At 38.8% G+C, this 27,198-nt stretch overlaps 1 protein-coding gene across 1 annotated transcript in view; it reads right to left on the bottom strand.

Moving 5' to 3' along the window:
* Positions 1 to 1,879: 1,879 nt before the first annotated feature.
* The window catches only part of Alpk1 (alpha kinase 1), a 63,387-nt gene continuing 38,068 nt past the window's right edge, over positions 1,880 to 27,198 (bottom strand). Inside the window, exons 4-13 of the mRNA XM_076864753.2 lie at positions 22,452 to 22,511; positions 21,561 to 21,647; positions 20,623 to 20,699; positions 19,677 to 19,772; positions 18,255 to 18,359; positions 15,005 to 17,111; positions 10,260 to 10,413; positions 5,962 to 6,124; positions 3,596 to 3,782; positions 1,880 to 2,442 (exon numbers count right to left, since the gene is read on the bottom strand). Of these exons, the coding sequence (XP_076720868.1) occupies positions 2,243 to 2,442; positions 3,596 to 3,782; positions 5,962 to 6,124; positions 10,260 to 10,413; positions 15,005 to 17,111; positions 18,255 to 18,359; positions 19,677 to 19,772; positions 20,623 to 20,699; positions 21,561 to 21,647; positions 22,452 to 22,511 (3,236 nt within the window). The 3' untranslated portion in view covers positions 1,880 to 2,242. The remainder of the gene's footprint in view (positions 2,443 to 3,595; positions 3,783 to 5,961; positions 6,125 to 10,259; positions 10,414 to 15,004; positions 17,112 to 18,254; positions 18,360 to 19,676; positions 19,773 to 20,622; positions 20,700 to 21,560; positions 21,648 to 22,451; positions 22,512 to 27,198) is intronic.

Genomic DNA, 27,198 nt, shown 5'->3' on the forward strand with positions numbered 1-27,198 from the left:
ATATCATTCTGAAAGTAGACTAGTGATTACTAGAGATTGGGAAATGTGTGTGTGTGTGTGTGTGTGTGTGTGTGTGTGTGTGTGTGTGTGAGAGAGAGAGAGAGAGAGAGAGAGAGAGAGACAATGGAAAAAGTGTGGGTGGATTTGATTAGGGCATGCTGTATGCGTGTATGGAATTATCACACCAAACTCCATTAATATGCACAAATAATATGCCTTAATAAAATAAAGTTATTATAAAAATAGTGTCCAAAGATGTTTTCCTTCTTTAAAAAAAAATTGACTTGAGATGTAAGTAGTGTTAGCCTAATACCTGCATTATAAAGTTCCTCTTCAACCTTTCTCCCAATAGTATTAGAAGTTATTAAAATCTTTTGTCCAGATCAATTATTTCATTAAAGGGATGCAAAGTTGTGATTTTCTTCTTCTATCACTTCTTTTATTATGTTTATTAGTTGGAATTCCTCTATAATACTGAATAGAGTTAGGATAGTGGGAAAATTTTTGTTCTCCTTCTCAAATGGAAAGGTTAAATTGCTTCATTATAAATGATAATATTGCTGCTTTTCTTTTCAAATTTAAAAAAACCCTTTATCAGACCCAAAAAGTTTTCCTTTATGCCTAGTTTTCAGTTTTTTTTAACATGAGATGATCTAGAATTTTATTAAATTACTTCTCTGCATCTGCTGAAATTATTATTCCCTCCCTTTATTTTGTTAATAGGATGAATGAATATATATAATGAGATTAATGAATATATATGTATACACACATATCCATATAATATATATGTAAATATATATATATATATATATACACTTTAAAAAATAAACTTGTATTAGTTTGTGTTCTCCAAGAAGTATATGCCAGGGAAAGATTAGACATGTAAGATATTTTTTGAGGTGAAATGATCACAAAGAATCAATAGGATGGCATTGGAGTTGGCAAGAAGACTGCAACACAGCCCAACACCTGTCAAAAGAGAGGACAAAGAAAGGAGGATAGGGCAAGGGGAATCTTGTACCACAGCAGTAATAAGAAAGTTTTATCAAGTCAGTAGGAAGGTTTTGTGCCAGAGTCCTCTGTTAGACGAATTTTGAGACTAGTATCCTTGCCATGCGTGGCTGTGGGCTGAGAATACAAGGGAAAACATGGCTTCCCCAGGAACACTGGTAGACCCAGCCAGGAGGAAGATGGGGGTGCCAGTCAGAGTGCTCCCTGGAGCAGATCAGATCTGCCTTGTTCCAACTGCAATTGTGAAGAGACAGGGGCAGCAACCCCAAACTGAGAAGAATAAGTACCTCTCCATCTACAGAAGCTTGAGTTCCACCATGGGGTAAGGCATCCATACTCTCCGATATAGTAGTTAAGGCTGAGGGAAACTTAGACTGAATAGTGGAGGAGGGAGAGAGTGAGCACCACTTATGGTCCCAAAGAGGAAGTGAAATGGAATCGCTTTATCTTATCAGTGTCCCTTCTGTATATTTCTTTCAGTGAGACCACGGAAGAGCTGCAGCCTAGACCTGAGTAAAGACATAGATCTGTGTAGGGCAAGGTGTGGACTGTGGTGGCCATGATCATCTGCCATTCTCTGTCATGTCTTTCACAGATTATTAATACACTTGAAGAAAACATGGGAGATTAAAAGGAAAGAAACTCAAGAGTATAAGAAAGTTCTAAGTATTATCTATAGCCAAGAAATCATCAAAGAAAAGATTGATAAATTCAACTATTAACAAAAAATTGCAGACAAATGTTTTATGCAAAATCAAGTGTCAAAATACAAAATATTGAATTCATATCACAAAGCCCTGAATATTTTTAAACATATATAACATGCATAATTCAATAGGAAAAAAGTCAATAGTGTCAGTCTCAACAGATAGGGACAGCAAGCTCCAAAATCTCACTGGTTTAAGCACCAAATGTATTTCTCGGCAGTGTTTTGTATCTTTGTGGATCAGAAGGGCTCTTTCCCACGCTGCCATCACTGTGGGACCTGTGCTCATAAGTAGCTACCTCCTGACACATTCTTGGTAACTGTGGCAGAGAAAGGAAACCCTGAAGGATATTGTACTAGAATTAAATCTAGGCCTGAAAGTGATACTCATCAGTTCCTCTCACAAACCATTGGCCACCACTAGCCTCAAGGAGAGGGGCTGTGCCATGTTCTGTTGCCCAGATGGAGAGGAGAAGTTGATGTTGGTGAGCACAGAGGTCTGTCTCTTTGCCAATCCACAGTCTATGACTTGTTGAGTTTCCCCATTGAAGGTCTAGTCAAAGAAAGACGGTGGCATATTTCATTACATTTCACATGCTGGTCATTAAAGAAGTAAAAAATTCCTCTCTTTCCAAAATTGGTAGTGACATTTTTCCGATCAACAGAATGAATTTGGGGATCTGTGAGGTAGATGAGTCCTTTTCCATTACCAGTCACCCAACCTAAAAGAGAAATGGATGCATCTGAGTATTAAGTTCCCTACAAATACCAATCAAACATTTTAGGGGAAAAACATATACACACACAAATGCTTAAAGAGGTGCTTTTAAAATTTGGTCATCTTATGGTTTATATGTTAGTAAGTTTTTGCTAAAGAGTCTGGGCTGCATAACCCAATGCTTGGCTTAAGAAGAATTGAATATTGCATAATTATTTTTGTTAAAGTTGACATATGAGATCACCAATTTCTAGGCATTAGAGAGCAATATAAAACACTTAGAATAATGACGACAATCACAATATTGCATTTTACTTTGATGACTTGGAAGCTTCTTTAGTGCCTTAGTCATTGATTCATGTAGTCATCTGTCTAGGCCACAGATATTCACTGAGTGAAAACTCTGTGTGAAACATCGTTTTTAGAAACTGGGGATATGGCAGAGAACAATCTAACAATCTTTGTATTCATTGAGCGAGCAATCTCGTGAAGGAGGACAGATTGATAAACTACAAATAATTAAAACATTTAATATGACAAAGTAAGAAATCATGTGGAGATAGAATAGGGAAGGTCTTGAGGTGGTCACGTGGGCATTACTAAAATAATTTTAATAAATCACATTTGCCCTTTACACTAAGTGTAGAATAAGACCTCTGATGAGTGAAATACCAGACAAATAAATACATTAGTACAGATTTTAAAAGAAGTCAGATGTAAGTACACACAGCTTTCTCTTCCATAATGGTCCCAATTATGATACTCCACACTACCCTTTTAGTAAGGGTAAAGAGCTGGAGAAAATAAAAATGGAAAAATGATTTTGACATGTGAAAAAAATCAATAAGAAATTTACATTGTGCAAATCTGCTTGAGTGAAGTAAAAAAAATACTGTTCTGGATTTTGCCCTGGAATTAAAACTAACAAATATGAGTCAGACCTCCTCATTGATGATGTGACACAATATACACTTATAGAAGTATCTTACATTGTGTTCTTTCAAGAATCATTTACTACACATAGTAAAATGAATTAATTCCAAATAATGTCCTATATACTGAATAATCTACTTAAAATGGTTAGGGAAAACTTTCAAAAACTTACATTCACAAGCAAGTAATATTTGGAATAAAACATTATTCCCAGTTTCTCATACCTTGTAAATCAACCACAACATCTTTATGATTAGAAAACTCATAAGAAAAATGGCCATAAGCCAAGCCATATTCTGTGGCTTTGTATTCTGTTTTCACAACTTTGGCATTATTTGATAATTTTACAAATTCTCCCAGGATATAAGGCTCCACACTGATACATCCCTTTATTGTCTTGCCTTCTAAAATCTGAAAAATAGAAACAGAGACAGTATGGTTAAGGCCACGGCCTCTGGAGGTGGGTAGCTCTCAGTTTGGATTTTGTTACTCTTCTTCTCTAGACCTCAGTCTCCACACCTCTAAAGTGTATACTATTAACATTCAATAACTACCTTTTAGTTTTGTTAAAAGGATTATATGATAAATGCGGTTAAGTGCTCAGCACTGTATGTAGCATATAACAGAATCTAAAGTTATTATTGTTCATATAGTAAAGTGCTCACTTAAAAATTAGGCCATGAAGAGCCAGGTGCAGTGGCACACGTCTCAGTGGCTCTGGAGGCTGAGACAGGAGGATCGTGAGTTCAAAACCAGCCTCAGCAATGGTGAGGTGCTAAGCAACTCAGTGAGACCCTGTCTCTAAATAAAATACAAAACAGGGCTGGGGATATTGCTCCGTGGTGGAATGCCCCTGAGTTCAATCTCTGGTACCAATAAATAAATAAATGCCTTACTTGAAAAAAAAAAAAATTAGGCCATGAAGTGACCTACCCTTGGGGCTAGCTTGCCAGGGTATAAGAACAGAGCATGCTCTGGGATTCTAGGTTGGAATATCAATTCAATCATCTCTGAGTGATGTGATCTACTTTGCAGAGTTGTTTTAAAGGTTAATGTTTGCAAAATGTCTCTACAGTATGTGACATAAAGATGGTGAAAATTGGACAATGGCTATTATTATTAAGAACAATAAAAGATAGGTTAAAAATATCTCTGGTAATGGGAGAAAATCACTGTAAGTATGAATGTATTAAGGGTCTAATATATTTGGGGAAGGAGGATATTCTCAGTTAAAAGAAGAGAAAACTCAGGGGCTAGACTTATGACTCAGTGGTAGAGCACTTGCCTAGTATGTATGAAGCACTAGGTTCGATACTCAGCACCACATACAAAATAAAATAAGGGTCCACCGCCAACTGAAAAAAAAAAAAAAAAAAAAAGAAAGAAAACTTAGAAGGGATATTTGCCTTAATTAATTAATTATTTTTTGCCGTGCTGGGTATTGAGCCCAGGACCTTGTCCATGCTAGGCAAGTGCTCTGCCTCTGAGATACATCCCCAGCCTTTCTTAAAATTTATTTTGAGACAGGGTCTTGCTAAGCTGTTCAGATTGGCCTTAAACTTCTGATCCTCCTGCCTCAACCTCCTGAATAGCTGGGATTAAAGCTTGCTCCATCATGCTGGGCACCTTTATCTATTTCAAGGAATATTTAGTAAAAAGAGAATCATCCCAGAAGGCAGAGCCATGGGCAGAAAACAGAGGAAGACAGACTTAGGCCAAATCTATAGCTTCCATAATTATTTAAATTATATTAAAAGGGTGATAATTATTTTTTAAATAAAGATGTTTATGCTATAATTTGGTAACAGTTGGTTGCAGGAGGTGGGGACAAACAGAAGTAAAATGGGATTTATGAGTAGTGTTGAGGGGATAACTCATTAGGTATGGTCTCTAGGGTCTCTTCTTTCTCTGAAAGTAAGAGTCAATACAACAAGGAAGTCTATTAAAAATGCTACCTTGACCATGAGGGATCAGATACCAGGATCAACAGATATACAAATGTGACTTGGAAGTATAAATGATGCACTGATGGGGATGGAGGGTCACATTTCTTACATATCTGTCTAAGAACATGAAATTGATGAAACAGATGAAGGATTCTAGAATATGAGTTTATTGGATTTTTACCAGAACAATGGTAGAGGTAGACAGATTAGCAATAAAAATCAAAATTATTGTTTTTTGTGGTACTGGGGATTGAACCCAGGACTTACACACATGTTAGGTGAGTGCTCTGACACTGAGCTACATCCAGCGCCCCCCACCCCCCGCCCCCTGTCTTTTTTCTTTAGTTGTAAATGGACACAGTACATTTACTTTATTTATTTTTATGTGGTGCTGAGGATTGAACCCAGTGCCTCACACATGCCAGTTGAGCGCTCTACCACTGAGCCACAACCCTAGCCCCCTTTTTGTTTTATTTTGGGACAGAGACTTGCTAAGTTGATAAGGCTGGCCTTGAACTTGAGATCGCCTGTTTCAGCTTCCCAGGTATCTGGGATGACAGCCATGCAATGTACCACTGCACCTGGCTAACATAATATGTATTTATAGGTCTGTTTAACACAACCCTTGCTCTTAAAAACCTTACCAGTAATATTGTGGAGGGGATGTAGAATATCTGCGTTGGGATCTTTTGTTCATAGAGTCTCTTGTTAAACTCTGTCACGTAGTACTGTGCAGTCATCTGCCGCTCCACATCAATGAAGTGGTGCCAGAGCCCCTTCTGCTCTTTATATTCTTTCCCAACATATCTATGAATAGAGAAAATCCACATAAAATCGTAAAGTGATATTTTTTTTTTTTTACTACAGAATAAAATTGAGAGGATTAAAACGAGATCTCAAAAATGCTTGAGAGATACTACTTCTTCTCTCTTATCCGGTCAATATTAATTATCTTGACTTACTTTGTGATTCAAATGCTTTTGTCAGAACCACCTGAGCAATGCTAGAATAATACCCAGAAAAATACCAATTATAAAAGGAAAGTGTCCATTTAATGGGGGTCTTCTGATTCTTTTGTAAGCCAAGGTGTTCAACATGGTAGGTGGGGAAGTGCCTAGATTCTGGAGCCAGATCTTTCAGTACCTGCAGTGTGGCCTTATACACACCAATTATTCAATTCAAAGCCTCTCTCTATCCCTTTCTTGTATGCGTATTTCATCCCAATGAACACTTACTGGTTATCAACACCTATTATAAGAACACAATACGCTAGTCCTAAGTGCTTTGAAAGTGCGAGACATGGTTTGTAGATCTTCTAGGGCTCACATCACAGTTGAAGAAAAAAGATACAAGTCAGTAAACGATTAAGTAAAACAGTGAGCACGACATTTTACTGTAGCTTACACACGCTAACAGCTGATGTGAATTTGTGAGCAATTTCACATGTGTCTGGAATGACCTCTAAAAAAACAAAGGAAATTGTCAGAATCATAGACCTCAATGAGAGTCAACTCTCCAGAAATTTCTGAATCCAATATATAATGGAATCTAAGGAGGCAACAGTGTGGGCCATTCAGACTCCTGAGGATCAGGAAACATCTCTGACAGGAGGCTGCAGAGGAGCAGCCTTCATGACATGAGAAAGCAGCCCACAGAGGAGCAGTGGTCATAGCAGCCGTAGTCAGTACTTCAGGCAGTTCTGCTCTACATAGAATCCGAGATGGGCAGAAGATCTGGAGCAATTCAGAATTTTGCTTTGTGACTGAGGCCAGAGATGTGCACAAAGGGGTAAAACCGATGGGTGCCAGTACTGAAGTATTTCCTGAATATTCTGCCAGGGGACCTCCAACTCTAGGTGTGGGATCACCAATCTGGGAGCAGAGAATCATTCCTTCCTTCCATTTGGACTCCGAACCATTTTATTGGAATCATTTCTCTCTGGTGAGAATTAGTGGTAGACTCTCACAGTCACTTTTCTTTTAATTTGCAAATGTTTTTATTTTGCCTTCCATGAAAGATAGTTTCAAGTGCATGACTTCCACAGTTCCTGACTTCTATTGTTGCTGCTGCAAAATCAGATGTGTGTCTAATTGACATTTCTTTGTATGTACTCTGTTCCTGCCCCACCCATATACTTCATTTTAAGAATCTTTTTTTTTTTTTTGTCCTTGGTATTCTGAAATTTATTTAATTTTTTTTTCAGTGCTGGGAATTGAACCCAGGGCCTTGTGGATACTAGAAAGGTGTTTTACCACTGGAATGTTCTACATTCCAGCTCTGTCCTTGGTATTCTGAAGTTGGACTATCATGCAGAAGTAGATTTATGATTGCCTGCCTTCATTTCTTTCTTCCTTCCTTCTTGTTTCTGTTTCTATACTCCTTGAGATTAATTGTGATTCTTGTATTTGAAGATTAGTGTTTTTGAATTCTGGAAAATTACCAGGAATTTTCTAATCAAACATTGCTTCTGTTCTATTGGCTCTGTTATCTCCTTCTGATCAGATGCATATTAAACCTTCTCATTCCATTCTCCACGTCTCTTAGTCTCAATTTATTTCTCATCTTAGATCCTCCTAGGATATATACGGGTACATTAGTTTCCCAAGAATGATGTAACAAGGTACACAAACTAAGTGGCTTAAACAGCAGAACTTGATTTTCTCACAGTTCTTTCTGGAGCCTAGGAGTCCAAAGTCAAAGTGCCAGTAGGATCATGCTCCCTCTGAAGGCAGTAAGGAAAGATCTGTTCCAGGCCGCCCTCATGGTTTCTGGAAGTTCCTTGCCTGTGGCTGCATACTATAATATTCACGTGGTATTCTCTGTGTGTGCACCTATCTCCAGATGTCTTCCTTTTGTAAAAAAAAAACAATTACACTGGGCTAGGGGCTCACCCATTGTGGCCTCATCTTAACTGCCTCTGAAATGACTTGATTTACAGTCTGAGTACTGGGAACTTCAACATATGATTTTTGGGGTGCTTGCAGGGTACAATTCAGCTCAAAATGTCTTAATTGACCATTTATATATGTGACTTTGGGTAAGTTTTTTAATATCTTTGTGCCTCAGGTCCTTCATGTATAAAATGGGGATAATAATAGCATTTACCTCATTAGGTTTTTGGAGGATTAACTGAATCAGTCCGTGAACCACTTCAAATATGGCCTGGCACCTGGTTAAGTGCATTTGCATGTTTACTGTTATAATAGTCAACTTTTCAAGAATTTTCAACTTTTACTGTTTAAAGAGGCATCCAACTTATTTCTTTCTCTCTTTATTTCTGTGTCTCTTCTCTTCCCCCCCTCCCCTTTTTTTTTTTGGTTTGGACAGGGATTAACCCAGGGGTGCTCTACCACTCAGCCACATCCCAGGCCTATTATGTAGTTTATTTAAAGACAGAGTCTCACTGAGTTGCTTATAGCTTTGCTAATTTGCTGAGTCTGGCTTTGAACTTGCAATCCTCCTGCCTCAGCCTCCTGAGCCACTAGGATTACAGGTGTGTACCACCACACTCGGCTTTTCCCATTTTATTTCTTACATTATTTGGATTTAGATAAATAAAGAATAAGATAAACTTTTTTAAAGTTTTGGCTTATAGGTCATTTAAGAATATAAATAGTATAAAGTTAGGCCTTAAAATCAATGAACTAATTTTTCAAATGAGGTTCTGTTTGAAGTTTTCATCAAGAACTAAGGCCAGCAATGAGGCTGTATGTAACTTAGTGGTAGAGTGCTTGGCACTAAGCTACATACAACACATATAAATAAGCTACATACAGCACATATAAATAAAGAAAATAAAGGTATAAAAATATTATGAACAAAAAAAGAACTAAGGCTAAGTAGAAAAATTTTTTAGACACTTTCCTCAGTGAAGTGGAGTGCATGCTTTTGTTGTTTATTTTTTGTTTTCTGGTACTAGGGATTGAACCCAAGGGCACTTAACCACTGAGCATTTTTTTTATTTTGATAAGGATCTCACTAAGTTGCTTAGGGTTTTGCTAAGTTGCTGAGGCTTGCCTCAAACTTGTGATCCTCATCAGCATGTATGCCTCAGCCTCTGGAGTTGCTGGAATTACAGGCATGTACCCCTGCATCCAGCAGGAGTGGAATTTTTAAAAGATAATATTTCTGAAAGTTGCTAGTGGTAGCACACACCTGTAATCCCAGTAGCTTAGGAGGCTGAGGCAGGAGGATTACAAGTTTGAGGCCACCTCAATAATTTAGTGAGACCCTATGTCAAAACAAAAAATAAAAAGGACGCAGGGTGTAGCCCTGTGGTAGAGTACCCCTGGTTCAATCCCCAGTACCAAAAATGGAAAAAAATAAGAAAGAGATAATCATTCCATTGAGAAAGTGCCACCACTGAATCCCTGCTTTCCATGAGTGGTCTCTAAACTCACTATTCTTTGTGTATACCTTTTGTCTCTAACTGTCCCCCATCCCACCCTGCCCCAAACTCCTATGGAGGGTACCTAAATGGTCCAGTGAATACTTACATCCCTGGACATGCTTCATTCCTGGCCAGAGGATAGAGAATCTTCCTGCATTTTTTTTTCTTTCTGTAGACTCACCTACTTATTTAAAAGTGTGGTTTCCATAGTTTAGCCTCTTTGCCAGCATTTTTAGTGAGTAAGGCTCTCTGGCCCACCATATGACCAGGAACTCCATTTTTCTTATCTGCACAGTGGGCCTAAAAATGTTTCCCAGTGAGTTTGAGATGATGAATATAGGACATCCAGCAAAATGGCTGATATAACATGGTCTTCAATAATGGTAGCTGTCATTAACTAACTAGTGATAAAAAGAGAAAAGGGTAGAAATCTGAAAACATACATTTTGGCCATTTTCCCAGCCCTTTCAAAAATCTCATGAATGAGTACTTAGCAGAATGGGAAGATGAGCCCATTTTACATTGGTGACATAGGTATTTTTTCAGTTATACCTTCCCAGGGTTTCTTCCTGATGGAGATAATGAACCCAAAAGGCATTTCTTTGCTTGCCTTTCTTCTTCACATTTAGGTAATCTCCCAAATACACAGCAGTTTCCTGGGCTGTCCACAGTTCAGACTTCTTGGAATATTTTAACAAGAGAGCATCTGAAAAGAGATAAGATGAGAGTAGGGCAAAGTTTCAAAAGAATGTTACAAATCATGAATAAAATTGAAGAAACATGAGTCCTAAAGCAACCCATCTGAAATCTGCGATTTTTTAAAACGTTTTTTTTTCCTCCCAAATTTTTGCCTCTTTTCAAATTATGGCTACTATTAAAAAGTTAGTGAAGTACTATAAAAATGTAACACTTCACATTTTGCAGTGAAGAATGGTGTAGGCATTCAGCTTGAGCAGACTGTAGGCACCTTGGTAATTGTCAAGATTGCCCCTGAGCAGCCCTGGGAGGCTTCCCAGCATACTAGAAATAAGTGAAACTATTCTCACAGTGGTATGTGGAGCTTTATGACAGGACCTTGGTGTTCTCAATGCCAAGAATTTTTGATATAAGCTTGAGAGAAACCAGGTGGGATGAAGTCTCCTTGTCCTGACCAGTTCATAAGCACAACTCTTGGGCTGCGGATGTGGCTCAAGCGGTAGCGCGCTCGCCTGGCATGTGTGCAGCCTGGGTTCAATCCTCAGCACCACATACAAACAAAGATATTGTGTTCGCGGAAAACTAAAAAAATAAATATTAAAAAAAAAATAAGCACAACTCTTTCTGCCCTAAATTGTGAGGATCTACTGGTTTACTGTTGCCCAGAACCATGCTTTTGTAAATAAGCTTCCAGTAATTTGAATTCTGTGAAATCCTGGGTCTGTCTGCCTCTTTCTTTGGTGGTACTTTCTTTCATGGGACTTTGGGTCCAATTCTCATATACTGGGACCAGGCTATTCCAGAATGAATAGTCTTTGATTCGCAAAATCTCTTGCTTGGGAAGGCAAATGATTAAGATAAGATCAGAGTTTCTATATGAAAGAGATGGAAAATAGAGGGGTTTTTAAAGCAGCTAGACCCCAGAGAGCATGTTGGAATAAGAGGTATGCTTGCAACTTCTTCTTCCAATCTGGGAATCCTACATAGAAGAGCTGACTTCCTTTGTCAGAACAAACAGAAATAACTAAATAATTTTACCTAAAAGGCTCCTAGCAACTCCAGAGATTCTAGATTACATATAAAAGGGCATTCTTATTTTCTCTTGTTTTAAGTCAGGAATTACTTAAGAAATTGTAGCCACCCTACAAAGATGCAAACTCAACTTAAAAAAAAAAAAAAAAAAAAAGATTAGAGCAAAACGCCAGGGTTGTTTTCTTAAAGAAAGGAAGAAGAATGCTGGGTTCAGTGGTGTGTGCCTTATTCCCAGCTACTTGGACAGCTACAGGAGGATGGTGAGTTTTAGGCCAGTTAGTACAATTTAGTAAGACCCTATCTAAAAAAACAAAACAAAATCAGGAAGAACAGTGCTAGGAAAGAAAGTATCTCTTCTAGGTAAGAGACCAACATGAACTCTAAGAAAGAAATGCAACATCTTGGTATCCAAGTTAAAATTCAGAGAACAAAGAGCTCCTGGGTGTCTAGGTTGTGACAATGAAGGAATGAATGGAAAACTTGGGAGAGAAGATATTTAAGATAAACCCACAGGTATGGAAGGGGATGACTCTGGGCTAGTGGAGATGGTGTCCAGGGTTTGGTCACTCAATGAGAAAGTGGGGTGGAAACAAAAGGGTGAGATGCTTGTCCATACTCGTGGAGGGTGGTCACTTGAGGGAAGAAGAAAGGAGGGAGCTTATGACTTATGTTTCTGCAACATTGGGCCTTCTCTCCTCTATGGTGATTTTTGTCCTTAAATTGACACACAACAATAATAATAATAATAAAAAGTACAGACAACAGAAGTTGTAAATGTTTGCATGAAAAACCCCACAAGACAGGAATAAATCTCTTGATACACAAAGTGCAAGTCCTAAAAGATGATTAAATCAGCTCAACCAAACTGAGGACTTATATTATGCAAGTAATTTAAATGAAAAGACAGACTAGAACTAGAGAAGATGTATTTACAATACAAACAACTGACAAAAGATTAGTTATATAGTTTCTATTTTTGAAAAAATAGAAGAAACTTAAAAAGGCATTTCACATGGGGCTTATAAACAAATAGGAAGATGTTCCTGGCATTACTGACTAGGTAAGTATGAATTAAGACCATAGTCTTAATTCCATTGTATAGCCATAAGATTTGCAAAAATTGGACCTGATAATACCAGGGGTTAGAGAAGATCTGTGGAACTCACATGTTGTGCAAGTCACAACTCCTGTAGAAAACAGTTACACTTCGCTGACATAAATTTTTGCATACCTTGTGATCTAGCTCTGGACTCCTACTCATGTTCAACAAAGTTTTGTGTTTTGGTGTATGCAGGAATATGCAAGAATATTCATAGTGACATTTGCAATATCTTGTAACTAGAAAAAGTGAAACATCTGTCTATGGAAAATGGATACATAAATTAGGTATATTTACCCTAAGTGATATTCTGTAATGAAAGTAAATGACCTACAGTTATACCATGCAATAAGAATGAATCTCAAATGTTAATAAAAATGCAAATTTCCATGACATTATATGGTATGTGAAGCTTTATGACAGGACTTTGCTGATCTCAAAAATAAGCAAAACCAAAGAGCATATTGTCTGGGTATGTATATAAAACTGTACTGTTAAAAAAGATAACAGTGATAAACCAAAATTTATCTCAGTGATTTCCACAGGAGGATCAATAAATGGGGATAGACAGAAACATAGGCAGGTTAAAGTTAAATGAATAATGTTCTAGTCCTTGGGTAGGAGGGCCTGGGTGTATGCTATGTACAGTTTTGCTTTATAACTGACAGTTCTGTACATCTGAAATAGGTTGTATTGAATACATGCATTAAGTTTATTGTAAAAAGTAAAGACAAACTGAAATGAGGAAAAAAATAACAATAAGGCAATTACCTAATTTGAAGAAATGTGATTCTGAAATTGCAGCATCTCACAGTAGTAGGGAAAACCCTATCACTAGCAAAATTTTGCTTTTTTAGCAACAACCTGATGTGTATTTTAGTCTGACTTCAAGGTGGGCAAAATATTAGAATGCTTTCAAGCAGAAGCTCTCAAATTGGCTTTATATGAAATCATTAGGGAGTTCCCAGGTCATCCTGATGGTTGGATCCATTCCCCAGACCCACTGGATGGGGCTGTCTGGATAGTCTGGGATGAGGCATAGTAAGTTTTAAAAAGCTTCCAGGAGATTCTACTGCAGTGCCCTGATTAAGAACTACTACTTCATATCTAGTATTTAGTAATCAACATAGTTATTTCTTCTGAGATGCACTTTACAATAGTTTTTTTTTTTCCTCATTCAAATGACTCTTCTGTATATTGGAAAGGCATTATATACTATGTTTCTCTGGGCTGAAAGAAGAGCCTTCATGCTATCTTTCACCCAGTCTCACTTTTAGGCTGTAATAGACATATTGACTGCTGGTGGCTCCAGCCCAGGGTCCCTGCTGTAGGAAATGACTTTAATAAGAAGTTTCTGCTAATTGCAACCATAGGGGTCCTATAGTTTGAACATCTGTGTCCTCTTAGAATTCTAATGTTGAAATCCTAACTCACAAGATGATGGTATTAGGAGGTAGAGCTTTTGGGATGTGATTAAGCCATGGGGTTGTGACATTATAAATGAGGTTCCTTGACCTTTCCACCCTGTGAGGACACTGGGAATTCCCAAGGATCCAGAACTATGAGAAATAAAATCTTGTTGTTTATAATCTCCTTTGTTTACAGTTTTTATTATAGAAGCCCAAAGAGACTAAGAGAAAGGGGCACATAATCAATTCTTTGGCTGGCAAGAAAATGCTTAGATGGACAAATGTGAAAATCTCTGTCCACAAGAAAGATGATATTTAAGTAAGACTCTTATCCTTGATTTTTTTTTTAAGTATCAGGGATTGAACCCAGGGGTGGTTAAGCACTGAACCATCTCTCTCCAGCCCTTTTAATTTTGAGACAGGCTCTTACTAAGTTGCTTAGGGCCTCGCTAAGTTGCTGAGGCTGGCTTTGAACTCAAGATCCTCCTGCCTCAGTCTCCTTCTTCTTGAATTTGAATAAGGAAAAATAGAAATCATCTGGTTGGTAAAGAGAAGTAAAAGAGGAGACAGATGCTGAATGAATGATTGGCTATCCAGAGCAGTTTTAAATCCTGAATGATAGCTGTGTGAAGGCCTCTGAAATTCCTGTCTCCCTTTCTGCCTCACATGTCCTTAGAGAAAACCTGCAGTATGTGAAGTAAGCTTGAGCAAATCTCTATTCTTGGTCACCCACCATTAAGGTCTGTCACACAAAGGGTGGGGGAGGCCCCTGCAGTTTACATTTCTCTGTGGAACTCACAAAGTACAACAAAGAATAGAACATTTGTCATGAGCTTTTTTAAAAATATTTTTTCATTGTAGATGAACACAATACCTTTGTTTATTTTTATGTGGTGCTGAGGATGGAACCCAGCGCCTCACATGTGTTAGGCAAGTGCTCTACCACTGAGCCACAACCCAGCCCTGTCATGAGCTTTAAGTGGTCTATACAACGAGATTTTCAGAGGGCCCCAGAAGTAGATGATTCCAACATCTGTATAGACTGAAAAGGCTGTACTTACTGTGAGCTCGTTGGAGTTGACTGGGCTTAAAAACGCCTGTATTTTCCAGTCTCTGAAACAGCCAATCATGCCTCACTCCTGCCAAGAGTTTGTCCAAGTCATCAGGCTGCAGGGTACGAGCCTCAAGGACTTCTTTCCTCATTTTTCCTAGCGATGAGACAGAAGAAGAACTTCCACTGGAATTCAGAGAACACCATAAGCTCTCCCCCTCAGAAGAACCACTGGAAAATGTAGGTGACTTCATCCACCATGAAAGGGATGAGCTGGAGCTCTGGCTGCAGTTTAACATGTGTCCGGGTTCATTTCCTTCTTCTGTGGTGGCACCATCCTCGCTGAGCACAGGAAAGGGAATGTTACTGTTAACAGAGGAACTGGGGGTCTCAGTCCTCTGACCAGGTGGCTGTCCCACGGTGCATGGTCTAGGAGAGTCATGTCCACCTGAGGAGCAGACATCTGTGCTGTCAAAGAGGTGGCCCTCCTCATCTTCTGTAGGGGCATCAGGATCAATGCCCTGCTTCCTGACTGAGCCACCACCCGCCTTTCCTGAGTCAGGATGTTGAACAGGCTGATAAGTGAAAGAGCTACCTGCCAACATGGAACTGTGGCCCTGAGAACTGCCCACGACTACACGAGAGTCAAAAGGCACATCTTTTGTGCTTTCCTCTGTTTCTCCTTCTGGGTCCACCCAGAAGAAGCTCTCTTTAAATACAGGGCCCACATATTTTTCATTGAGTTCTTTTCCCTTTTCTTCCCCGTGTCTGTCTTCAACGTCAGAGTTGGTTTCTGGAAAATCATCAATTATTTCAAAGTCTTCTTCTCGGATTGAAGGACAGGAGGCCATGTGCTTGAACCTACCAGAATCAGAAGACCAAGAAGCAGAACTACATGAGGGTTGGAAGTGAGCAGAAGTATGGCCAGGTCCTGCATGTTGGACTTCCTGGACACCTTCTGGAGCTTCTTCTGACAGCCCTGCTTCAGAGACCAAGCACGTGTTGGTCGTGTTGTGAGGACAGAAGGTTGTTAAGGGCATGTGTTTGTGTGGTTGACCCTGAGAAGGCTTTGGACTGTCATCTGGGGATATTTGGAGAGAAAGATTGTGAAACTCTGAAGACAATGACCGTACAGCTCTGTGATCCCTGCCGTTCTCCAGCTCCTCAGATGAGGCAGTGGAACACTGGGTGTCCACAAGATGTTCTTCTTTGCTAGATTCTTTTCTAGCTGATCTGTCATCGATAGGATAATTCACTTCCTCCCAGCTTGAAGAAGAACTAAGCCCTGATAACTTGCTCCAAGTACTGGAGCTCTGGCTGTTGCTCAGAGACTTGTTGCAGACATGTCCCCCCACATTGCTGTGGTCAGGCGGCTCCGTCTCAGTCTCCACATCTTGATCCAGGGAGACTCGGAATGCCTCAGAATGGGTCCAGTTTCTCCTTCCTACCCTTCTGAGTATCTCTGGACCCTTGCCTTTTTGTGAGCGTGGTTTGTCTTGAGTAGCAGTCATGGTATCTGTGGTTTTTGTTTCTGTTTTTAAAGCAGTGATACAGACTCCTGTTTTTATGTCTTTTTGTTTATTTTTGTTGTTTCCACAAATGTTTTCAAAAACCTCACACACGGAGGTATGGTGCTGTGAATAGGTTTCAAGGATTTTATGGAAATCCACTTGTCCATGCAAGATAGGTTTATTCAATCCGAACTTGAAACTCTCTGGGACATAAGATCTGTCATCTAAATTTGAGAAGCTTTGGACCTGTAAATGATCCTTCACCTGGCTGATAACAGACATGATCTCTCGAGACAGGGATTCTCTGTCCTGACTTCTGGAGGAAGTACTGAAAGTGTACAGCTTCTTCATGGCTTCGTTACAGAGCTGACTCGCGGCACAGACTGCGTGCGTCTCTCCGTGGAGTCTCCGGTGCACTGTGGTGAGACCGAAGGCGGCTTTGATGAAGCTATGAAGTTCCTGTTTTCCAGTAACTACCTGATCATCCCTCTTGGTGAGAAGGCCGATCTCAAAGGCCTCTTTGGCCTCACACAGATACAAGTTTTTCATTCCTGGAGGACAATCATTAGAACTAGTATATGATAATAAGCATGTGCCACGGATATTCTGTGGAAAATACAAACACAGAGTCAGATACTGGGTTGCAAACTGAAAGCAAATCAGGATAAACATTTCCCTCCTAGAAGATAATCATTTGAAATATTATGGGACAATAAAGAGATGCCACACATCTTCTGAGGGAAATGCACACTTTGAGTTAAGGATCGATGTCTTTTTGGTGAATCAGAAGAAGGGACTGGGAGATAAGGGATTAGCTGGTATGAAGGGATAAGAAATTAGCTTTAAAGGCCTCCTACTGTAGCCGTGATACTTTTTGATTAAAGATGGCAGAAGTATGGCCATTGCTGTTTTAGCAAACAATTTATACATGGAATATGGACATAATAAGTTTCTCTATGCAGTAAGGTTGTTTTAACAAATCACTAACTTAACAATAGCCCAAACAATAGAGGTTTTCAAATCCATTTGTGCATTAGAATCATCTTTGCAATAAGAGTCATCCCTCCGTATTGGTGGATTGGTTTTAGGACCCCATATGGAGACCAAAATCTGTGCCTGCTCAAGTCTCTTATATGAAATGACATAGAATTTGCATAGTCTATGTCCATCCTCCCACATACTTTAAATCATTTCTATGTCACTTACAATACTTAATACAAAGTAAATGCTATGTAAATAGTTGCTCTTCTGCATTATTTACGGAATAATGGCAAGGACACAAAAGTTTGCATGTGTTTAGTATGGATTCAACTTTTTGCTCCCATAGTTTTGATCCAAGGTTGGTTGAATCTGCAGATTTGGGACCCAGAGACATGGAGGACCAATTGTACTTCTAAGTGAAAGATCGCTGTATATCAATCCCATAGGTTTGTATTTAATGGACCTAAGGTAGAGCCCAAGAGTATGTGTTTTGAAGAGCCTCCTTGGGTGAGTCTAATGTGCTGTCAGGCTTGGAAACCACTATTCAAGAACAGAAAACATTCTGTGCTTGGGCTGGATAATTTAGCTCCCATCAGGATGTGGCCACTCTACCTGAGCCCTTTTTCCCATGGCGAGTCCCATCACAGCTGCCAATCATGAGGCACACTGCCTACTTTAAGCCTACACCTTTCCCTCCCACTGGTTGCAGAGGGGGGCATCCCAAGGAAAGGAACGGGGGGGGGGGGGGAGGGGCTGCACTCTATTTACCACAGCTGTGAGCACGAACAGGGGTGTGTAGGCACTGAAGGCAGCTGCCAGTTTGCAGGCTTCCGCAGCCGACAACAAATGGTGGTCAAACTCCTTGAGCAAGCCCTGCAAGAACACCGGAGGCAAAGTGGAGGGTGATGATTTATCCATTAGCAAAAACAAGTGGTGGAATCCCTTTGCTTTTCTTTTAAGATCCTGAGGGCCCCTTGCTTCTCATCACAAACCTTTTAGAATAGTGCCAAGAAAGAGTAAGTGGATTTAAAGACCCCAGGGTGCTGATTGTCCTTTCCCCCAGGTCTACACACTCTCCATATTCCACTTCGCCACTCCAGAGAGGGCCTAGGATGTGAAAATATAGTTCCTGCCTGTGCAAGTGAATCAAATGTCCTTAAAATGGTAGCAGTTCTTCATTTGCATGAAATCTTTATATCTTGTAGTCAGGTTGTTTGAGGCATTTTGCATTGTTCTTGGCAAAGAGTCCTTCACAGCAATGAGGATTCATTCACTCATTCTAGAAACATGTATTGAATAACTGCACAGGCCAGGTACTGTTCTAGATTTAGGGGGGCATAGAACAGGGAGCCTGCTGTGAGTTTACTTTCTACTGGGAGGAGAGATTTGTCAACACAAAAAGCACATAAAATGCCTAGTATCTGAGATAATAAGAGTTCTGGAGGAAAACCAAGTAGAGAAGGGGTTACAAAGGTCTGGATTGGGAAGGAAGTTTGCAGTTTTAAATAGTCATTTGGGGGTATTTAGTAGAAATGGCAATTGTAAAAAATCTTCATTTCAATGCTGCCTGGAGAGAAGTTCAATGTCAACACCAATGCTCCAGGTAACAGAGACCCAGGCTCTGCTCTCATTCTCTTACTGGTTGTGCAAACAGCAGATGTTACTTAGTTTTTCTGAACCTCAGTCTATTTCTCTCTAAAATGGGAATGATACATTGTGCCCTGTCTACCTCATAGAGTTTATGTGGCTATATACATTTTTTGAGTTGCAAGGTGATATTTAAATATTATTCATCATCATTATTAATGATAACAGCCTGGATAGTGATGGGTTTTAAATTTTTACCTCTTTATCATCAAGATGACCCAAATTTAGAAACTGAATTTTGTGATAATTTGAAATGAAATGAATTGGACTCAAAATCACTTTGAGGATATTCATTCTATTCATTCACTAAAAAAATGTTTAGTACCTGTGTTTCCTGATTCTAAGCTAGGTGCTGAGATAATAAAGCTGAACAAGACACCACTGGATCTGTCTCCAGGACTTCTCCTGTTAATCTAAGAGGAGATTCTCTGCTCCTTGACCCCCAGTCTCCTCAGAAAGTGCTTAACTCTTAACACCAGGAATAACATTGGCAGTGCCTAGATGGTGCCAGTCTGAGCCATGTTTTTGGCATATGATAATTACCAAGTTAATCTGTGGATTATTTTTAAACTTTTCATAATCTTTTCTGCTCATGGAAACAAAGATGTCTGCCAGGATTCCAAGCGATGTGGAAATGCCCTGTAAAGAAATCACAAACAAATCAGACTTAGAATTCAGGGCGGCTCTCATCTCATGGCTTACAGACCACGATGATCCCTCTACATGAACCCTTGTCTATTATTTTAATAATAATAATTATTATTACTATGCCCTTGAAGACACTTTTGAACTGAATGTCACTGGGCTTGAAAGACCATCACCTCTTGAGACACAGGGACTGTTTGTAAACACAATTATTTTTAGCTGGGTTTCACATGATTCATACTTGCTTATACTGCTGGCCTGAATAATTGGCCCAAGAAAGGGATCTCACATCAGATCCTGGCCATGTTGTAAAAGCATAGGCAGCAACACTGCTGACCCAGCTCAGGGAAATGGAATAAATAACCGGAGGCTTCAGATAAGGAGGAGAATATTCCCCCTAAATTATAGAAAATGAAAAGGTCAAATAGGAGAGCAAAGAATGTATCTTAACTTCTTAAAAATGCTACATTAACAATTCATTGAAGTCTGTGCTCACTTAACTCAAAGAACGATTTTACATATAAGCAGCTTGGGTATGGGAACTTTGCTATGGAATCAAGTAAAGGCTAAATGCACAATAACAGATGAATGAACCAGGAGAGAGAAATAAATAGATAGTTATAAATTATTACAGAGACACTAAATATATGCCAAGAGCTCACTGTGAGCAAAGACAGAGCAAGACACAGATGCAAGTTAGTAAATTTTCTGGTCTTGTGCTCACATAGAATAAATACAAACAACACAGATGGAATCGCTAAATGGAAAATGAATTGCACCATAAGGACATAATCATCCAAAGACAAATATGAGAAAGAAGAAGAAGAAGCATGAGACAAAGGACCTTCTTATCTGGCTGAGGAAGAGTCACATATCCTACGATTGAGGCCCATATTAGCTCTGCTGCTTCATACCACATGCCTGAAAAAGAAAAAGGAGGAACAGTGAGAAACAGCTCATACCTGTGCTCTGGTGTTAGAAGATACCTTTGAAAACTAATACAGAAAGAAGATTCCTCAGGTTCTGTTGGGAAAACTCAGGGCTAGATTAGGTTGACACAACAATTTGTTTTTTCATTTGATTTAATTTAGAAAATTCTCCCATTTTCTTACTTCAGAAACAATAAAATTATTACATATTTTGAATATAACATGTTACATATAGTTTTTCCATGACTTACAATAATACTATTTATTATCTTCTCTTAATTTTTTTTCAAAATTTTAACTTTAAAATTGCATGTTAAAATATAATTAGGGTCCATAAACTTTGCTTGAAAAAATTCATGGACTAAAGGACTAAATAAATAAGGTGTAATAGAGGGTTTGAGATGATGTGTAACTATACATACCAAGTCCGCTGAACTGAGTCAGAGGCTAGGAATAATACTGAGAAGTTGGTCATTAGCAGCTATAATATACAACAGTAAATTTCTCTAACAAAATCAATAACAATATTTTATTTTACTAATATTCTTAACACTCCCAGGTTCTATTATTATTATTATTGTTATTATTTGGCTGAGGGTCTTGCTATGCTGTCCGGGCTGGTCTAGAATTCTTGGGCTCAGATGATCCTCCTGCTTGGCCACTCAAGGAGCTGGGACTGCAGGCACGTGCCACCATGACCAGCTTAGCTCCTGAGATTTGAAATGTCATACTCTTTTCAATGAGTAAACTCAGGGACACGGGGATCAACATTTTAGCCATATATAATAAGAAAATTCCAAAGCAAAATCTTGTAGCCAGGCTTTGTAAATCAGCCTTGAGAGGAATGCCATACCTAGTTTTTGCAGAATTTGTCCTCTGATCTGTATACAGACTGACTGTACCAGGATCTTATCACTTTCATTTCTGTATATCCAGGTACCTAAAATACAAGAAGAAAAAAAATTTCCTGGGTTACTAAGAAAATGGCCTGCTCAAATAAACCTATTTTCTTTTCTTTTTTTTGGTACTACGAATTGAACCCCTGGGCACTTTGCTTCATCCCCAGCCCTCTTTATTTTTCATTTTAGGGCTTCTCTAAATTGCTGAGGCTGGTCTTGAATTTGTGATTCTCCTGCCTCAGCCTCCCAAATTGCTGGGATTATAGGCATGTGCTCTGGTGCCTGGCTAAATAAACATATTTCCCCAGAAGCCTTCATGGGCACTATGACACAGATTTGAGAGACAGTGTTGTCTCTAGAATAATTATTATATATTTTGAATATAAAATGTTAATATTCATACATGTTACATCCAAACCACAAGGCTCCTCAGGAACTGGTGACACAGCTAAGGTTTGGAAAAGTCAGGCTGTGGTGTGTGGATGAGTAGACCTTTAAAAAAATTCCACCTCTCTGGTGTGAGGCAAAAGGAGATGAGGATGGATGGGATCTCATAGCTGTCTGTAGTAAAAAATAGGCTGAGTGCAGTGGTACATGCCTGTAATCCCAGCAACTCTGAAGGCTGAGACGAAGGATCCCAAGTTTAAAGACAGTCTCAGTAATTTCTTGAGGCCGTAAACAACAGTAAGATCCTGTCTCAAAATAAAAAATAAAAAAAGGCTGGGAATGTGCCTCAGTGGTTAAGCTCCTGTGGGGTCAAACATTAAGGTCACTAAGTTTTTATTAAACTAGAACTCTGATAGGGTCTGATGGTAGGAGTCCTGGTGAAACGTGACAGTACGTACCTGTTGCTCCATTGTTGCTTATTAAACTGCTCAGGATATACTCTGCTTTTAAAAGTTTCCCTGAAAGGAAGCAACCAAATGCTATACAGTTAGTTCTGAACATGTACTTAAATACTACAAATGCTCTAAAGTTGATGCATTATAACATTAGAACACTGCCTTTCTGGAAAATATTCTATTTTAAAATTTAAAAACAACAACTGTTTCATATATAAAACTGAAAAAGAAAGCTGAAGTTTTCAAAAATTGGTAAGATGGGTGATTACGGAGTATCTGAAATGGTAATTAGATTCATATATATATATATGCTATGAATGTATGTATTATGTATGTATGATTCTATGTATATAAACAAATACAATTGGCATTTCATATCCACTCTGTATATACACACACATAGAGAGAGAGACTATTGTTATATATATGGAATTGTTCATATATATGCATATACATATGGGTATATATATTCCTTTAGAGCGGGGCTTAAGTAGTAGAGGCAAACCTTTGTAAAAGTGTATGCCTCCTCTCTATGAATGCTATATCTGATAGAATTACTTACAGGACTATTTACAGATTTATCACAAAGGGATTTTTTTGCAAGAGTGGGGAGGTTTGGGGGTTTTAAAAGTTTTTGACTTATTTTGGTTGCCACCACTAGGGAGGGGCCTTGTCTATAAACAGCTGTTTTCCATAAGTAGGAAACTCAATCAGTTATCCTTTTACCCACCTTTCTTCCAGGTAGCTCTAAACCCCAGGTGACCTGGCCCCTCCCTCTCATTCCCTCTATTTCAGAACTACTCCTTACTGTCAGCCAGGCTTTTCCTCCCCATCATAGTCTTCATACTTACAATTATTTCAGCCTGGAATGCCATGATCCTAAATATCTCTTCAGGTCTTTGAACAAATGTCACTGTCTCCTAATTGTGTGGGCTGATCCTGACCACACAATTTCAAACTGCACACACAGACATACACCCTGACTGGAGGAGATTGTGTTTCCAAAGAAGGTCCCAACAGTAGCTTCTATCCACAGCTTTTTTTTTTGCAGCATGGCCTTCATTAAGGAATGGAATCTAGATTTTACTTCCCCTGTCCTTGAACATGAACTGGCACTATGACCTGTTTTATGACCAATGTATATGGCAGAAGTGACACAGTGTACCTTGTTCGATCTGTGCCTTAGAAGGTCCATCTTCTAGATTTAATTTCCTCCTTACAAAAATGCATCCTCTGTGTGTGTGTGTGTGTGTGTGTGTGTGTGTGTGTGTATGTTTATAACAGAGCACAATGTCTCAGAGTAATAAATGTTTTTAGTTATTGTCTGAAAAATGTCTATTTTATCCTCAATTCTGAATTATGTTTTTGCTGGGTGTAAAATTCTAGGTGGAAAGTCATTTCCTCTTAATTTTATGTAGATTCTTTTGCTTTCTGGACTGTTATTGCCAACAAAATCTTTATTATTATTAATAATCTAAAATCTGTCTTTTCTCTGTTTCCTTTAAGATTTTCTTATTGTTTGATTTTTCTGTAGTTTTTCCACAGTGTCCAGGTGTAGATTTTTTTTTTTTTAAATGTGGGTCTTTTTTTCCCTCAAAGTTAGATATATTTCTTTAATGTAAAGAATTATGGGTTTCTCCAGTTCTAAATCTATTTGTTCTTCCTAGAAGTCTTTTTTTTTTTTTTTTTTTTTTAGTTTTCAGCGGACACAACATCTTTCTTTGTATGTGGTGCTGAGGATCGAACCGGGCCGCATGCATGCCAGGCGAGCGCGCTACCGCTTGAGCCACATCCCCAGTCCCTTTCTAGAAGTCTTAAAAGTGTATCCTCATTCAATTTGAACTTTTAAAATTTCTTTCATATACTCACTCATCTGCTTAACTCTGTGCTTTATTCTCAGGCATTTGTTTATTTTTCATGTTACTGGTGATTGAACCCACGGGTACTCTACTACTGAGCTGCATCCCTAGACTTTTTTTAAAAAGATTAAATTTTGAGACAGGGTCTTGTTAAGTTGCTGAGGTTGGCCTTGAACTTTTTATCCGGCATGCACCACTGTGCCTGGTCTCAATATTTTCTTTAAATACAATTTCCAGTCTCATGATCTTCTCTCCTGCTCTTAAACATGTTGCAGCAATACTTTTCAGGAAGGTCACACCTATGAGACAGGGCCCAGGAAACTTGTGCTGATCTTTGGGTTGTTGCCAGTCATATGTACCAGGTGGGCAGGCACATTGTTAGACTCTTTAGCTGGTCCTTTGCTACTCAAGAGAAGTCCGAACAGCAGCAGCCAGGTCATAGAGCTGGCTAGAAATGCAGTCTATGCCTCCTCCACACCTAGGAATCAGAATCTGATTTTTAGTCAGATTGCCAGGGAATTCATAGACCCATGGAAATTGGGAGGCACCACTCCAGAGAGCTCCTCAAGGTGCCTTTTTGTTAATGGCCTGAGATGAGATTAAATGAAAAACTGACAGTGAGCATTGAGAAATGTTTATATTCATTTATCAAGATAATTTTATAATGTTTAAAGCTATTATTACTTCAAAGCAGCATTTTAATGTCTTTTTAATTCATTTTTCTAATGAGTTATTTTATTGTATTCACCCTAATGAAGCAATTATTTTTTTTAGTACTGGAAATGCTGGAAGCTTTTCCCACCCAGTGAGATAACTGTTGGGTTTTCTGGCTGTCTCTATCCATAGTTTTGCAGATAAATTCTTGTATCCTGTATCTTCAAAATAATAACAGCAACAATAACATCAACAACAAGTTGTATGCTTTCTCATTATGGGGATAATTCCTCATCAATGACCATTATTTTCTGAGAAACACATTGATTTGTAATTTCAATTATAAATTCAATTTGCAATTTCAATTGTATTTTTAATTTCTAAAAGTTCTGTTCAGTTCTTTTTCACATGAATAAATTCATTTATTTTTCTTTTGTGTTTTAGTCTTTTAAATATACTATTTTTTTAAAGCTCCATGAGTCTGTCAAGTTGTTCTGCAGGTACTTTCCTTAATGTTGCAGCCCACTTTCATTGTGGTTGGATAAGATGCTGCTCTTGTGTTTTGTTTCTTTCTTTGCTTATTAAAATATTAAATATAATAATATAATTATAAAATATTTAATATAAGGTCATCTTTGGTCAAAAAATATATATTTTGGTACTAGGGATTGAACTCAGGTACACTTGACCACTGAACCACCTCCTTAGCCCTATTTTGAATTTTATTTAGTGGTGGGGTCTCACTGAGTTGCTTAGCACCTCGATTTTGCTGAGGCTGGCTTTGAACTTGTCTTCCTCCTGTCTCAGCCTCCCAAACTGCTGGGATTACAGACATGCACCACAGTGCCCTGCTCTGCCAAGAATATCTTCCAATGGGATTCCCACATCTAAGAGTGAGGATGTTTCTCCAGAGCATAGTTTATACTTGATTTTCCCCTGAGCCTCAGAAATTTCAGTCTTAAATCTTTTTTTTTTTTTAAATTAATTAGTTGGTGAGGGATTTCTTGTCTTGTGATAAAGATAAATTCATACTCCACACTGACATTTGGCATAGACTTGAAATTTTTCTTTATTTTAGGAGGCTTTTTTGATTTGTTTCCTATCTGGGCCCCCTTTCATGGCCTATGTAATAATTTAAGAATTCCAGCTTTATGCAAGTATTTCACGCCTCATGTGGGCCCAAGGCCCTGCCTCTTGTCTCTGCACAGGGATTAAAATGACAGTCTCTTCCCTTAGGACTATATCCAATTGCAAACCCCTATGGCTACAAGTATCACAGGCAGTAGTCTACTGCTTTGACTTTGAACACCTATGATCAGGTACTTAAAAAATATCTTCACCTACTGGGTAGGGTAGCGCATGCCTGTAATCCCAGTGACTCAGGAGAGGGACCAAGTGAAGAGGATAGCAGGTTCGAGGCCAGCCTCAGCAACTTCGAAAGGCCCCAAGCAACTTAGTGAAATCCTGTCTTAAAATAAAAAAATAAAAAGGACCAAGGATGTGAATCAGTGGTTAATTCCTGGATATATATATATATATATATATATATATATATCTTCAATATACATGTATCATTTATGTATTTGTAGTGGGAAAATACTTGGCACCTGCTCATGTTCATGGAATTGAAAGTCTGAGCCTTTATCTCTCACTGTGGTTTTAAAAAGGGTTGTCTCCTAATTTCAGGTGAGAATGAGCTGGGCAGGCCCTGGGAGTCTTCTCTTGACTATGACCTCCCATTATGTTGCTGTCTTGGTTACTTGTGCGGAGAGGATATCAGGAAGGGCTGGATCAAAGGGGCTCATAGGAAGACTGCTGTCCTCTCCTATCACCTTTATTGATCTTCTTACTCCTTGTAATGCAATATTCCTCTCATTTATCTACTCCAAGATTCCCAAAGGCTGGAATTGAGCATCCTCCTCCCTCTTTGCTTTACCTTCTTCCCTTACCCCTACACATCCTTACCTTTTCCACACTCAAGCCCTAATCCAGATCCCCATCCCCACATACATGCAGTATAAGTGGAGACTTCAGTGATGTTTTGGGGCAGAAGTTTAGAAGGAAGAATTAACTCTGAGGCTGAGTTTTTCTTCTTGTGACACTTTTAGAAGTGTCTTTGATGAAAAGCCAATCCTAACTATTGGGGAATAAGATCCGGGACTTTTATCTTAGGCACATGACAATGTGAGCAGAAAAGCGTGACATTCATGATGATGCTATCAAGGCTTGTCCATTAT

This window comes from Callospermophilus lateralis, chromosome 8 (genome assembly GCF_048772815.1).
Source record: "Callospermophilus lateralis isolate mCalLat2 chromosome 8, mCalLat2.hap1, whole genome shotgun sequence".
In the NCBI taxonomy this organism is placed as follows: domain Eukaryota; kingdom Metazoa; phylum Chordata; class Mammalia; order Rodentia; family Sciuridae; genus Callospermophilus; species Callospermophilus lateralis.